Source organism: Polyodon spathula, chromosome 9 (genome assembly GCF_017654505.1).
Source record: "Polyodon spathula isolate WHYD16114869_AA chromosome 9, ASM1765450v1, whole genome shotgun sequence".
Lineage (NCBI taxonomy): Eukaryota > Metazoa > Chordata > Actinopteri > Acipenseriformes > Polyodontidae > Polyodon > Polyodon spathula.
In genome coordinates, this window is record NC_054542.1 from 3,163,462 (window position 1) to 3,178,554 (window position 15,093).

Consider the following 15,093-nt stretch of genomic DNA (forward strand, 5'->3'; position numbering starts at 1 on the left):
CAACACTTAAAATAAACATGTTCTTTTCTCTGTAAGTTAAAGGCAAATATAAATGCAAATAGTGATAATGGAAACAGGCAATGGGGTAAATTGCAGGTAAGTTGACTAAGGGGGGTAATTTGAACTGTAAGGGTCATACAGATTTCAGACACTCACCTTGTATCTGGCCCAGTTGAGCTGGAATCATCCAACATTTCTATCATCATCAGTGTCACTGATTGGGTGACATCAGATATCTGAAACGAGTTAGCAGTAGCACATTGTTTAGAGCGGAGGTATTTATTGCTATTACTGGTATTTTTCTTTAGTGATGCAAAGTATTTGCATCTTGGTTTATAGATAATTAATGTATACCGACTATACATTCATATGTTATTAATGTATTAGTTACTATGTAATTACACAGTTACCCATTGTAATTACATAGTAAGTATTGTTAGAGATTCCTAATCTATGAAAAAAATCCATCCATTCATTATGTTAATAAATAAATAAATCCATCCATTCATTCGTTCATCATTCACGAGGAAATAACATCAACTAACAGGCAATTTTTCACAACACTTGCATGTGGATTACTTGAACTAGACTGGATAGCAATCTCATTTTCATTGCTGTCCCAGGGGGTCCATGCAGGCTTTTGTCATGTTATGGTTATAAAATGCAGTCATTTTAAAACAGAACTATCCTTACTGTTGGCCAAGGTCAGATTATATAAAATATGCCTGCATTCACTCCTTATAAATTATGTTTCCCTAAATCCCAGGAAAGTAATGTTACCATTAGGATGTAATTAAGATCATGTATCAGTCTCTTGAGACAGAGGTTGTCCTGCATAAAAGATGAATTCTCAAACTGAACATAGTAGGATTTCAAGGAAATACATGCACATCGATGAGGTAACCAGTGGAGTACCACAGGGTATTAGGTCCTCTGTTCTTCCTAATCTACATTAATGACTTAGATTCTGGTATAGTAAGCAAACTTGTTAAATTTGCAAACGACACAAAAATAGGAGGAGCGGCAAGCACTATTGCAGCAGCAAAAGGTCATTCAAAATGATCTATACAGCATTTAGAACTGGGCAGACACATGGGAAATTACATTTAATAGAGAAAAGTGTAAGGTACTGCATGCAGTCAAAAGACAAAAATGTGCATTATAGCTATCATATGGGAGATACTGAAATTGAAGAAGGAATATATGAAAAAGACCTAGGAGTTTGTGTTGACTCAGAAATGTCTTCATCTAGACAACGTTGCCGCCAGTTCCTCATCCCGCCCAGTAGGTGGTAGTACAAGGAGACACTCTTAATATAAATAAATGAGAGTCAGTAGTGAAACTGAAACTAAAAAAAAAAAAGCCCAATGGGAATTTGGTCTTTTTAAAAGCATTTTTATTGTAATTTTTGTTTTAGTAGATGTAACACATGTTCACAGAACAACCGTTCTTTCAGGCCACTGTCAGTGACATACCTGCTAACACAAGAAAGCTGAGCTGTGTTTCCATCTATGGTTGTTTAATCTACCATTACAGCTTTGTACTTGACTTCCTGTACTTCTGCTTTTATTTGTTCTGAATCTTGTTAGCAGTACACGAGAATACTGTAGCTATTGACAAGTGATTGCATAACATGCTGTTGTAGTCAGAAATCGGAGAAAGTAATTCCACGGATACCTTTCATAATTTGAGTGTTGGAAGTGATGAGTATATCCCTTCCCTCCTTTCTGTGTCAGTTTGGGTATTTGTGGTGTGTACCTCCCTTTTTTTTCTCCTGTTTTTCTGAGAAAGTTCTTCTTGAAATTGGATTCGTAACCTACGATATACCCGTTGTCTGATGACATTTATTTTATATATTTGTAAAAAGCTATTCGAAATATTACTTCAAAGTTCTTAATACAATTCTCAATAATGGTTTCTATAATATTAGTAATCTCACGTGAAATTCAGCTATTTCTCTAGCCTATTTATGGCCCGCCTCTGCTCACTAATGATTGTATAGCTGCAAAACCAGGGCAGATATTTGACTTTCCCATTGGTTAAACTCACAAGACCTTCATCTGAAATGGAGAATACCTTCAATGGTGTATGTCCCATCTCTGCTTACTCATGATTGGACACTTGCATAACAAGGGGCATAACTTTGACTCACATTGGTTAAACATACTCAAGACCTTCAACTGTTTATGTCCCTCCTCGGCTGACTTATAATTGGACTGGCATGGAGAAAATGCAGATCTTCTATTCGTTGATTTTATTTTATATTTAAAAAAAAAAATTAATCGGTCTGATTAATCTGAGCAGCCGTAGTTTATACCAATATTAGCACTATTGGTATGTCATTACTTCTGTGGTATGGTCTACCATTGTACCTGTCTGTTTGCTGCAACTGCTCCTTCCGTCAGAACAATTGCTAACATGTATATAGAGAGAGGTGTATTTAATGTAAACTACTGTCACCTAATAACATAAGATGTTGGCTTGGTTTACATGCAAAAATAAAAATCTTATTTTTGGCACAGTATTATGCTAGTACCTTTCAGGCAATTTGGGTTCAGTTGTAGTTTTCTGTAAGAGAGAGAGAAATTCACCTTTGAAATTCAAATGACTGCATTAATATTAGAATATGGGCGGGTATATTTAAATATTTCTTTCAGTGTTCCAATTAGGCCTTGTGTGAGTGCTGTTCTCTGCTGGTTTCCTTCTTCTGAGTTTACAAGAAGTTTTTAGGTTGTGTTGACGAACCATCGGTGCAGCCTCCCTTATCTGGCTTCCAAAAAAATTCATTAAAAAGGGGAAACCAAACAGAAACCAGACATAATGAAAAAATATCAACATTCCATAAGAGAGCTCTTTGCACTATCCATACGTTATTTGTTCAACATTTTTGACTGTGTGTATATTGATAAAAATATAATATACGTACATATATAATATATACAAGATTTAAAAGTGTAGCGCCAGCAATTCTGATATTTATGAAATTTATTATAAAATCCAGCACTTTAGGTTAATGATATAAAAAAAAACACCCAGTCAAAATGTTTTAAATACTGGTAGTAAATCTAGGTTTCCCTACCCCCCCACATTTCCCATTACATAATAATAATAATAATAATAATAATAATAATAATAATAATAATAATAATAATAAATACTTGAATCTGAATTCCGCAGTGTCAGCGCAAGGCTTTCTCCAGTAGAGTGCTGTTTCGTTTCTTGTTACTGGAGATCCAGTCTACTGGTAGCCTATACCATTTGAACAAATTCCTCAGTAGGTGCTAATCCATTTAGTTCTGTAAGTCTTGCAGAAAGCTGATATTAAGACCTAGGGTTTTTTTTGTGTATTTTTCATGTTTTTGTTCTTGTGAAACAACTATTGCCCTATGAATCTGGTTTAAGAGATTTTACTTCAACTCTGTACACAGTCTCTCAAACCTGGTGCTGAGGTCTGTAGCCTGCAGCAATAATATGGGAGACCACTGGCACAAATTCCCAGCTACACTCATTTAATACATTTTGTGGTACAAATATGACTTTTTTTGGTTGGAAGATACTCATGATAGATGCTATTTAATACTGGTGCAACATGAATTGAATCTTATGTGCTAAAGGACGGAAAACTTAAAATAATCAGCTATCCAATCACCAAACATGAATATACTTATTTTACATACTTATTCTCGAATTTTGAAATGGAAGTTTGGTTTCTACAACTGCTGTCAACATGCATTTCATTATGAATCGTGGTTTGGATTATAGGTCAGTTCTGACTGCCGGGGTCTTTATTAGTGCCATCACAATGTTTCAGCAAGTGAAAAAGTCCTTGCTTACAGATGAAGAATGCTGTATTATATGCCAGAATGTCACCACATTTATAGTTCCTGTGCCAGTTACTTCTTAACAAATTATTTGCATACCTGTTGTTTTCTAGGGACTTTGAAGGGAACCATATCAAGACTTTAGATTACTCTGCGTTGCTTATGTGTGATGAACTTACAGTTCTGTGAGTATGTTGCTCATGCTGGTATCCTTTTTGACTGAGCTGAATTAGCTTTTACTTATTAACTACACTCAAACACCTGTTTAAGAACAGCCTGCTTAAATGACCTCCTGTTTGTGACCTGTTAAATCCATGCATTCTGTACAGGTTGGCCAAAAGCCATGCTTGATGATTTTTTTTTTACACAGGTCTCACACTTTGAACTTTACCCCATTATCTGTGCATGCACAATTTGCAGTGTACCATGTTTACTGGTAATTTTTGAGGTTCAACGTCTTTTTACCAATGTTTACTATTGACACAATGGGCTGTTTGCTGTACAGTTTACTATGATTTTACCAAGTCAACTGTTACATGGGAGTAACCTGTGTGTTGCTATAAACTATTTAGAAAATTGATTTTATCAGCAGTAGTGACACAAATGGAGATGTCTTGTTTTTATGTTCTCAACATTAGAACACTTTATTTAGAAGGGATTTATTGTGATAAACTGATTGTGAATGGCAGCTTTTCACAGTCTGCTGAGCCCTGTTTAATATTATTATACAAATTGTGGTTTGAATGATTACATTTCCCAGTAGGACATGGAGTAGATGTTGTATCAAGGCAATTACACTGGTAGAAGAGGAAGATAACTCCATCAAATCATTTGATATTTTGATACATACCAGAATTGTATTCATGAATAATTCGTTTTTTTAGGCACACTATTATCACAAATGGTTTTTCGTAAAAGTATGCTTACGAATGCGAAGTGCCTTTTTTTTTCTTTTCTTTCACAGGTCACTGCGTAAAAATGAAATCTCTGTAATTACTGGAAATGCATTTCAACCATTGAAAAAACTCGGAGAGTTGTAAGAAAACCATTTATTGTGTATATTTTTGAGTATTTACAAGACATAACATAACTACTGTCACGCAATATTAGCTTGTGTGTATTAGGAGCTTATTGAACAAGCACTTTTGAAGCAAGGCAGTTTAAATGGCACGGCTATTACTTCTTTTCTATCCAATGTATTGCAACACATTCATCGGAAAATCCATTGTTTACTCTGTTTTACTGAGACATTCTCATTAGAGAAGACATTGACATGATGTGTTGCATAAATGATGTGTTCCATAAACAATTACAATGAAATGCAGATCATGTCATTTGTGTTTCAGAGACTTGTCAAGCAACAGGATTTTAGAACTAAGTCACGATATTTTTAAAGATTTAGAAGTCCTTCAGATATTGTAAGTTATATGTTAACTTAGATACAAATATTATATACAGAATCTGTGTGTCTGTTCCCCAATATGGCATGCTGACTTTCCCAATACTGATGATCTGTTTTAATGTCACTGGACTGCTGACTATCTGAGCTATTACATTAATAACCATTAACCCCTTTGTACGTTTGTGACGTGATTCATATTTTAAACCCAGCGTATTACCATATACTTTGTTACCAGCTGTATACTGTGCATCTGTGTATATAGCTATATAACATGGTTGTCAAAATCTGTTTATTCTTTACAGGAATATGTCGGACAATCCTCTCAGTCATATACACATTGATCAGTTTGAGAATCTGAGCCAACTCCAGTCTTTGTAAGTACAACTAAAAACCTGCTTATAATTGTAGGCACATTTCCAGCCCTTGATTTGGGTCCACAGTCTTAGATACGGTGTGCTTAATGATAGTAATTCTAACTAATTAACAAATTCAAAGATTGTTCACGAGCATCTCCTCTCCATTAATGCAAAAAAACACAGAGAAGTGTGTGTTATATTTCCAGATCACAACCCTGTTAATAAGAAATCCCTATGCTTAGCAATGAGAATACTTATCCAATTATTCTTTCTTATTCCTCAGAGTCCTAGAAGGAATTGAAATTCTAAATATCCAAACCAGAATGTTTAAGCCCATGAAGAACCTGTCTCACATGTAGGTATTGTATCGGGATTCTTACTGGTCTTATCCATATTTCTTACACAGTGCCACTGTTAAAACAGGTATTAAAACATGGCCATTTGTGTACCAAGGAAATAACATGCATGTGAGTCTAGATTATTTCTTTCTCTAAGGATAGCAAGGAGGGTGCTATGGATCTGCTGTCATGGGGTACACCCTGCCCCTGTGTTTATTATTATTATTATTATTATTATTATTATTATTATTATTATTATTATTATTATTATTATTATTATTTAAATGTATTTTGTGTTAAAAGCAATGTATTATTCTTATTGTTAATGTGGGCTTTGGGTTGGCAGGGAAGCAGACAGTTATCTTCCCTGCCAACAATAACATGTGCAGAATGTGGCCATCTTCAAATTGGTTAATTGTTTGCCAATTTGAGGACGGCCACATGTATACAAAGTGTAGCAGCTGAGAGCTGTGGTTGATGAGAGTGGAGAGAAAGAATGAGAGAGGGGAGAGAAAGAGGAATGTAAATAACTAAGAAGACAGTTGCTACGCATGTGGGATTTGCACCAGTACGGCACTTGTTTTACTTTTCATTGTGTTTGTTGTGTACAAGTTTGTTTGTTTGTTTGATTTGTTTAATTTAATAAAGAAAGAGAGCAGTGGTGACTCACCCTGCACTCCTTTGCCATGTGTATTTCCTGGTGTGTGATGTCACCACTAGCCATTGGCTATTTTCTTCCCAATTTGAAATACCCAAATCGAATCTGGAAAACCTAAGCAACAGATTTTTCCAAGCTACTGAACCCTGGAGGTGAGGCCCAGCCTGGGTCATCCCCACCTGCGCTCATCTGGCGCTGATCCAGGAAGGGGCACTGAAGAATGATGGGGTGAACTCCTACCTGCATCTGCGGTTTATTATTATTATTTTATGCCATAAAAAAATATGTTATTCGTTCTTGTTCAAAATAGTGTGTGCAGATTTATCTGGTAATGTTTTAAAACTAGTCTCAAGCAACTGAAAGGGTTAATTTAAGAAGTTATTTGTTACTAGTTTACTAAAGAACAGCTATATGTTGGTAATGTTATGTTTTAATGTACGGATGTTCTATATTTTCAGCTATTTTAAGAAGTTTCAGTATTGCTCCTACAGTCCTCATGTTCGGAAATGCAAGCCAAATACAGATGGGATTTCTTCATTTGAGGACCTCCTGGCTAATACAATTCTCAGAGTGTCAGTCTGGGTCATAGCTTTCATCACCTGCTTTGGCAATGTATTTGTAATTTGCATGAGGTCCTTTGTAAGAGCTGAGAACAATCTTCATGCAATGTGCATCAAAGTCTTATGCTGTAAGTTTAAACTTTTTATAATTTGTATATTTCTGTGTGTGTGTATGTGTGTGTGTGTGTGTGTGTGTGTGTGTGTGTGTATATATATATATATATATATATATATATATATATATATATATATATATATATATATACACATACACTGAGCATCAAAAGAAACTTATCACTTATATTTGGATAAAATTCACTAGATGTGATCGTAAAATGACAAACTCTGTTTTAGAGCAGGTGCAGTGACTTTTTATAGTGCTGATTACACCGTGTAACAATTTTTTTTTTTTTTTTTTCCTGTTCCTGGGTAGTAAGTGTTATTTCCTAATTGCTTATGCCTCAAAAGTATAGAAAATGGCTGTTATTCCCCACAAACTTTGCTTTTGTGACCAGGACAGTGATATTTTGAAATTTACCTATTTCCAATGAGAAAACGGGCGAAATTGTGTCTTTTCGTTCACATAAAGTCAGAAAAAAACAACACAGGAATCCAAATTAACATATATTTATACTAAAGTAATACAAAAATGACTACAAAAGATTTAGAAGTGAGTAGTTTTTCGAGATTTACGATTATACTGTAAATCACTTTCACGAATCAGCCCCCAAATGTAGTCTCCCATGTTCTCGTTATACTGTCCTTGGTAGCGGCGTTCAAAGTCCCGTATATCCTGGTGGAAGCGCTCGCCTTGCTCCTCCGAGTATGCTCCCATGTTCTCCTTGAATTTATCAAGATGAGCATCAAGGATATGGACTTTGAGGGACATCCTACAGCCCATTGTGCCGTAGTTCTTCACCAGAGTCTCAACCAGCTCCATATAGTTTTCGGCCTTGTGATTGCCCAGGAAGCCCCGAACCACTGCGACAAAGCTGTTCCAAGCTGCTTTCTCCTTACTAGTGAGCTTCTTGGGGAATTCATTGCACTCCAGGATCTTCTTTATCTGTGGTCCGACGAAGACACCGGCTTTGACCTTTGCCTCAGACAACTTAGGGAAGAAGTCTTGAAGGTACTTGAAGGCTGCCGACTCCTTATCTAGAGCTCTGACAAATTGTAACTAGGTAAAATAGGTAAATTTCAAAATATCACTGTCCTGGTCACAAAAGCAAAGTTTGTGGGGAATAATAGCCATTTTCTATACTTGAGGCATAAGCAATTAGGAAATAACACTTACTACCCAGGAACAAAAATTGTGTTACATAGTGTTAACAATTGACATCATGAAGATGCTGCAAAATGATCTGTCGATATTAGGCAGGTGTTGTGACTCTTGGATCTAAATTTATAAAGGGGAAGAACCGGCCACAGAAAGCCCCGTAATGTGTGTGTTCAGCATGACCGCACTCAGCGTCAAAACAGCAACCTGTCCTGTGTTATAAGAGTAATGAGGTCTAGCAGACGATTGAGCAATCAACCAATTTAAATACCCCTTAAATACCTTTATATTAAATACCTTTATATTACTGATCGTGTGTGTGTGTGTGTGTGTGTGTGTGTGTGTGTGTGTGTGTGTGTACACACATACACACGCAAGATCAGTAATATAAAGGTAAGCATAAATCATTTGTCTTAGACTTGTGCCAATTTCATTTCTACATAAATACAACTTTATGTACTAGGTATTTTTTTTTTTTTTTCCACAGCAGAAAATTAAAACTAATCTCCAGGAACTTAGTGATTAAAATCAAATTCCTGAAGCAGTGCTACCTGAACAGAATGTACTTCAACACAGCACACATTTAACAATTCAAATTCTTAGTAGCTGATATCACATTTTAGCTTAAACACAGGGAATGGCTACACATTCGGTACAGTAAACTATAATTAAAGCATGCTAACTTTGTCTGTCCATGGATTTGTGTAGCTGTATTAGTAAATAATCAATCAAACAACTACTAAACTCAACAACAAAACAAGTCTACTAAACTCTTAAATTGAGATAGCTTAGGTATACCAGCTTCGGCATAATCTTTCTGTAGCTGTCCGTCCCTAGCCTGCTTTATTTCAGCAATTTTAACAGCAGGCAAGCTGCGCCTGTGACCTAGAAGCTGTGAGATTAACCTATTCCCCTGTCTTTGCTACACGCTAGTCAATTAGTACATTTAGGCTGCAGCTGTGTACCCACTCTCTTACAACTCCACCACTCTCCCGTGACTCTTGGGTTGGAAGGAATATAGTAATTGCACAGGGACAAAAGAGGTTGAACAGAATTATATAAACACCTGCCTTAACGCTGTCACTAGGGTGTAGAGCCATCATAGGTAAAGCGAGATTACTGTCCTGTGAGAAATTGGGAATGAAAAGTCTATTCTCCAGAGTTTCATGTAGGGTTATCTTGTGAGACTTGAAAAACCAGTAATTTGGGCTGTGTTGGAATACAGAAGCGTTGATTAACAAGTGCTGACTATAAACCCTCTATCAAAGTCGTCTAGAACGGCTCTTGCCGTTGTGACTGAAACTGATCTGCAAGAGAAGACATGTCAGAGATGGAATGTTTGATTATTTTTTTTATGTTGCTCGAACTTCCAACAAGCTTAGGCAATACCATAACCTTCTGTGTTCTTAAAACAGGTGCTGACTGTTTGATGGGGGTGTACCTCTTCTTTGTTGGGGTGTTTGATGTGAAGTTCCGTGGGGAGTACAATAAACATGCCCATCTCTGGATGGAGAGCCTGCAGTGTCACACCATAGGATTTTTAGCAATGCTGTCCTCGGAGGTCTCTGTTATGTTACTCACTTACCTGACTTTGGAAAAATACTTGGTCATAGTCTTCCCATTCAACAACATTCGACCAGGAAAGTGGCAGACGGTGGTCATGCTGGCAGTGATATGGGTATTTGGCTTTTTCATTGCTGTAATCCCACTGTTGAGAGAGGACCTCTTTGGCAATTATTACGGAAGAAATGGAGTTTGTTTTCCGCTTCATTCTGACCAGCTGGAAAAACCTGTTGCAAAAGGGTATTCGACAGGAATATTTCTAGGTACGTAGTTTGCTGTTTGCTTTTGTACTGCTGGAAGGAATGAACAGGGACAAGGTGGGTATTATTATTATAAACCATGACAGTAGCTGTTTGCCTAATGAATGTAGTTGAAGTCACATGATACACTATTTAAAGGTTAGAATTAAAATCATATGAATTACAAAAAAATAAGTACAAATATACAAAACACTGCGTTCCTGTGATAACTGGGTGGAATACTGATACGGCAGAATCTGACATGTCTGCTATAGTATATATGCAACATGTCACACATTGTAAAGAATAGAGAAAATACATATTCTGAAAATACCAAATACATATTCATATACATGGAGAGGTAGAGTCAAGGTTGTCTTGTGAAATGACATTGCATGTTTGTTCCTTGTTTAACTAATCTTGAAAATTGATTTTATCTGTAATCTTATCATTTTTGCATCCTCATAGGTCTCAATCTGATTGCCTTCCTCATCATTGTATTTTCGTATACAAGCATGTTCTACTCTATCTACAAGACCGGGCTGCAGACTCCAGAGATGCCCAGTCGTCTGCACACAGATGTTGCTGTGGCCAACAGATTTTTCTTTATAGTGTTCTCTGACGCCCTCTGCTGGATACCGATTTTCCTAGTGAAAGTGCTATCCCTGCTTGATGTGGAGATTCCAGGTACAGTAACTGACTCTTTTTGAAGTGCTGTACACTGGTTGGACAGACACCAGCATTGTGTAGCACAAATGCTTTTCATCACTTCAAGACATTTGCCATGTAGTTGGAATCCATGAGATTCCATATCATCCATAACTTTGAAACACATTCTATCAATGGTAGCATATGTAGTAATACTGAAAGACGAAACATTATAAAGAGATTTTTTTAGATATCGCCATGAATTAGCTAGGCTTGCTGATGTAGGTAGTGGGTATTGTAGTCAGATTCAGGACGTGATCACAAACGTACACCAAGGAATTAGTGGGATTGTTATGATCTAAATACTGGCAGAAAAACATTTCACTCTTTAGATATATATGTATGTATGGTGTTCTCACCCTAGAGGTGATTTATAGAATTACAAACAGATAGTAACATTGCTGTATACAGTGCAATACAAATCCAGTGTAATGAGGTCAGTGAAGAATTAGGTTAATAATGTAAAGTTAAAGCTGATGCTGACCAAATTTACTGAAATAAAGTACCTTGGAGTCATGTTCTTCATCATTAGCTTGCTCACATAGCACTGGATTTATTAATGTTACACAATTCTAGCCTATTAATGAATGTTTTATATAAAATCAAGTCTTAAAAATAAATGTATAATTAGGGTTCATAAAAACAGAAAGCCCACTAAGCCTACTTCTGTGTACATGAGCTATGACTTATTTCATTTATAATGCAAATTGATTCCCTGACATAAATTCTGTAAAAAGCTACCGTTCCCAGCAAGTCAGTTTGACAGACTTTGATAGAGGATTCATAAGAGGTGCTAGATTTACAGGACAGCACAAATTCCTGATGTTTTCTGCTGAGGAACAGTCATGATGAGTCAGTCTGGAAAGCCCTCACTAGATGTCCACCCCCAGCTTCCCTGAGGGAATTAAAGGAGGGAATCAAACTAGACAAAAAAATATATATTTGAGCTAAATTTCAGAGATATCCAGTAGTGTTGATATACTCGATTAGTTTGTAAATTATTCCACTGACTAGCATGTAATGGATGTTGATTTTGATTAAATGTTTCAACAAGGTTCTTGGTTATTAGTCCAGATTATCTCCAGTTGAGTGCTGAATATCAAAGAGGTTCATGAAAAGATAAAAGTCTTCAAACACAGTGCGCTGAGCAGTTGAAAAGGAGGCCATACAAAATAAGAAGAATTGAATATATGGCTGTGTGGCAGAGCACAGCTCTGCCCTTTAGAAATTGGCAGGGATGGGGTTAAATTCCCCTACCTGCCTGGGTTCATTGTGTTCAGGTGGCTGGGGTTGATTAGATGATTAGCTTAATTAACGATCAATCAGCGCCCAGCCACCTGACATAAAAGGAGGCCTCTGCTTCTCATTAGAGAGGAGGGAGCTGAGGAAGCAGGTTGGTGGTTTTTGGTGTGTGATTTTTGAGATTTGTGAATCCAGTGAAGGCATTGCCCAGCCTGGATTCACAAATCTCAAAAATTAGAAAAACAACACAGATGTAGAGAATACAGTTTTTATTATTATTATGACATCGCCAGATAAATTAACTGTAGGGTTGTTGAATCTGTGTAGCACAGAGTCAGACTCGAAACTTCCTGTTGGAGGCGGGGCATCAGTCAAGCTGGCAGGGAGTGGATTGGCTAGTGCAGAAAGAACTGAAACAGGGTTGGCAGTTTGACTGGCTGGTTTCGAGAGAGGGTGTTTTTTGGATCCAGCTCATGACAGAATTGTGGAGCAATCATGTCTTTCCTGTTGATTTGCTGTCCAGTAGCTGAGAATTGAGCCTTTATTGCGGTGTCCTGTCACAGACATGATTTCGCTTGTCTCTAGACCAGCATCAGAAAGTATGTTTAAGTAGCTTTTTATGCTAACAGGTTAGTTGTAGATTAGAATGTTAAGGGAAAAAGCTGGTATTTTTGCGCAGATTGATTTAAAATTGAATTCACAGTTAAGCGCTTGAACGTTCCAGCGGGCATCTATGAAAAATAGAAGTCTGCTAGATCTGGAAGCTGATTGGCTGTTTGCACTCTATCTATCTATCTATCTATCTATCTATCTATCTATCTATCTATCTATCTATCTATCTATCTATCTATATATTGCATGCTGAATTCTTAAGATAGTGTGAGTGGGACATTTTCAACTTTGTAAATTAGCTTTGTAGACTTGACTTAAAGAATAAATACATCCCTTGGTTTGGGGATTTTAGATACCGGTATGTGTGTTTGCAAACGAAGTGTGTGGCCTGCAGGTGAGTTTAGATTTAGATTATTTTTTTAATGTTGTGTTTTTTTGGGGGGTTTTTATGTGCAGGGTACAGTATGTGGCCTTCATAGTTTGATACCACTGATATTAAATGAACTTTAGTCTTGATGCACACTAATATAAAATCCACCACAGTATGTGTTTCAGTCCAGTTATTTCTGATATGAACTTGCAGATGTGCAAATTGCGTGAGAGCTGCTGGTTACTTTGCATATAATCTAAAATGACCTTGCTAAAGTGCCAGTTTTATCTTACTGTACATTCTCCAGTTTCAGATTTAAAGGAATTAATTTATGAAGTACATCTTGCTAATTTTCAAAACGATGGGCTTGGATAATTACTGTATATATCCTGTATCTTTATATTGGAAAATAAGTCTTATTGAAACTGTACTCTGGTCTATCCTATTTCACTGTATTTTTTGTTTGTTTTATTCATCCAGGAACAATAACTTCATGGGTGGTGATATTCATACTCCCAATCAACAGTGCCCTCAACCCAATCTTGTACACTCTGACCACGAGTTTCTTCAGAGAGAAAGTGGAACTACTGCTGTGCACATGGCAGAGGAATTCAGCGAACGCAAAAAGCAGAAAAAGTCTGTCTAGTTCAGGCAACTATACAGACAGTGCAAGGTTTTCCTTAGGATTTCTGCAACGGTTATCTATCGGAGAGGTGAATTCAAGACATGGATGACAAAAGATATTGAAAGAAAAGGAAAACTTTGTTTTTTCCATCCCCACTGCGGTGCACATGAGCCAGGCACTGCTGGTGGTTGGTTTCATCAGCACTGTGCCTTTACTTTCCAGGCTAGCTGTGTCATGATTGCTGGACCCTAGAAGCAGCCAAGGGGATAAGGATATTTCTAGGAAACGACTCAAAAAAGCACATCAGCTCTTAAATAATGTGAATATAGAAGCTAATTCATAGCAGCTAAAGACAATACTGTTTACAAGTGGTGCAATTTATAGATGCATACGTTCCTTTAACTAACTTTTGTTAAAATAAGCATTTTGGTGGAGAAGTTTAATATAGCTGTGGGATCCTTCATTGAAAGATGAATATATTTTGTTATGTGTGTATGAATGATTCTTAACGAAGGTAAACCTTCATATTTTATCACTGCAGGCATATTCACATGTTTTAAAATGACAATATAGTTTTATTAAAATATTTATTATAGTAAAAAATACAATGTGTGCATCCTGTGGAAATTTTAAATGTCAGATTCTTGTCTGTTGCTTAGCTAATTACCATAGTAACTATAAGAAACAGCAGGGAGGGTCCTATGAATCTTTTGTCATTTATTTCCCAATTTGAAATACCCAAATCGAATCAGCCAAACCTAAGCAGCAGATTTTTCCAAGCTACTGAATCCTGGAGGTGAGGCCCAGCCTGGGTCGTCTCCACCTGCCCTCATCTGGTGCTGATCCAGGAAGGGTACTGAAGGATGATGAGGTGAACTCATACCTGTATCTGAAGTTTTTTTTATTATTAGTTATTTTATGTCATAATAAAAGGTGTGTGTGTATATATATGTATAATTTTTGTTCAAAATACAGTACAGTTTCACTATAACTGTTGGGGTCCAAGCCTTTTGTTCGTTATACCGAGCGGTTCATTATAGAGAAATGATAATCAAACTGAACAATAAACTGTTGGAGTAAGTTAATGAGATGCGATTGTGAATAAAAGTAGAATTACTGTACATGTACCTGTTCGTTTCATGTACTCAGTATTCTGCCTTTGCTTTATCCTATTCGTTAAATAATTAAAACGCAAAAATCTCCAATTGAAGCTGAACTTTTATTCAAAATCAATCTGACGTGAATTGTTTCAAAGTGCATCAAATCTTAATCCAACATGCAGGAATCCCAGAATGATCTTTTATTCCAAATCGTGAAAAGTTC

The 15,093-nt window shown here is 36.6% G+C and overlaps 1 protein-coding gene across 1 annotated transcript in view; it reads left to right on the forward strand.

The window, feature by feature from the left end:
* LOC121320619 (relaxin receptor 2-like) overlaps positions 1-14,721 on the forward strand; it is a 36,977-nt gene extending 22,256 nt beyond the window's left edge. The window contains exons 10-18 of the mRNA XM_041259102.1: positions 3,935-4,006; positions 4,786-4,857; positions 5,168-5,239; positions 5,526-5,597; positions 5,863-5,934; positions 7,034-7,263; positions 9,827-10,237; positions 10,682-10,900; positions 13,626-14,721. Of these exons, the coding sequence (XP_041115036.1) occupies positions 3,935-4,006; positions 4,786-4,857; positions 5,168-5,239; positions 5,526-5,597; positions 5,863-5,934; positions 7,034-7,263; positions 9,827-10,237; positions 10,682-10,900; positions 13,626-13,879 (1,474 nt within the window). The 3' untranslated portion in view covers positions 13,880-14,721. The remainder of the gene's footprint in view (positions 1-3,934; positions 4,007-4,785; positions 4,858-5,167; positions 5,240-5,525; positions 5,598-5,862; positions 5,935-7,033; positions 7,264-9,826; positions 10,238-10,681; positions 10,901-13,625) is intronic.
* Positions 14,722-15,093: the final 372 nt, after the last annotated feature.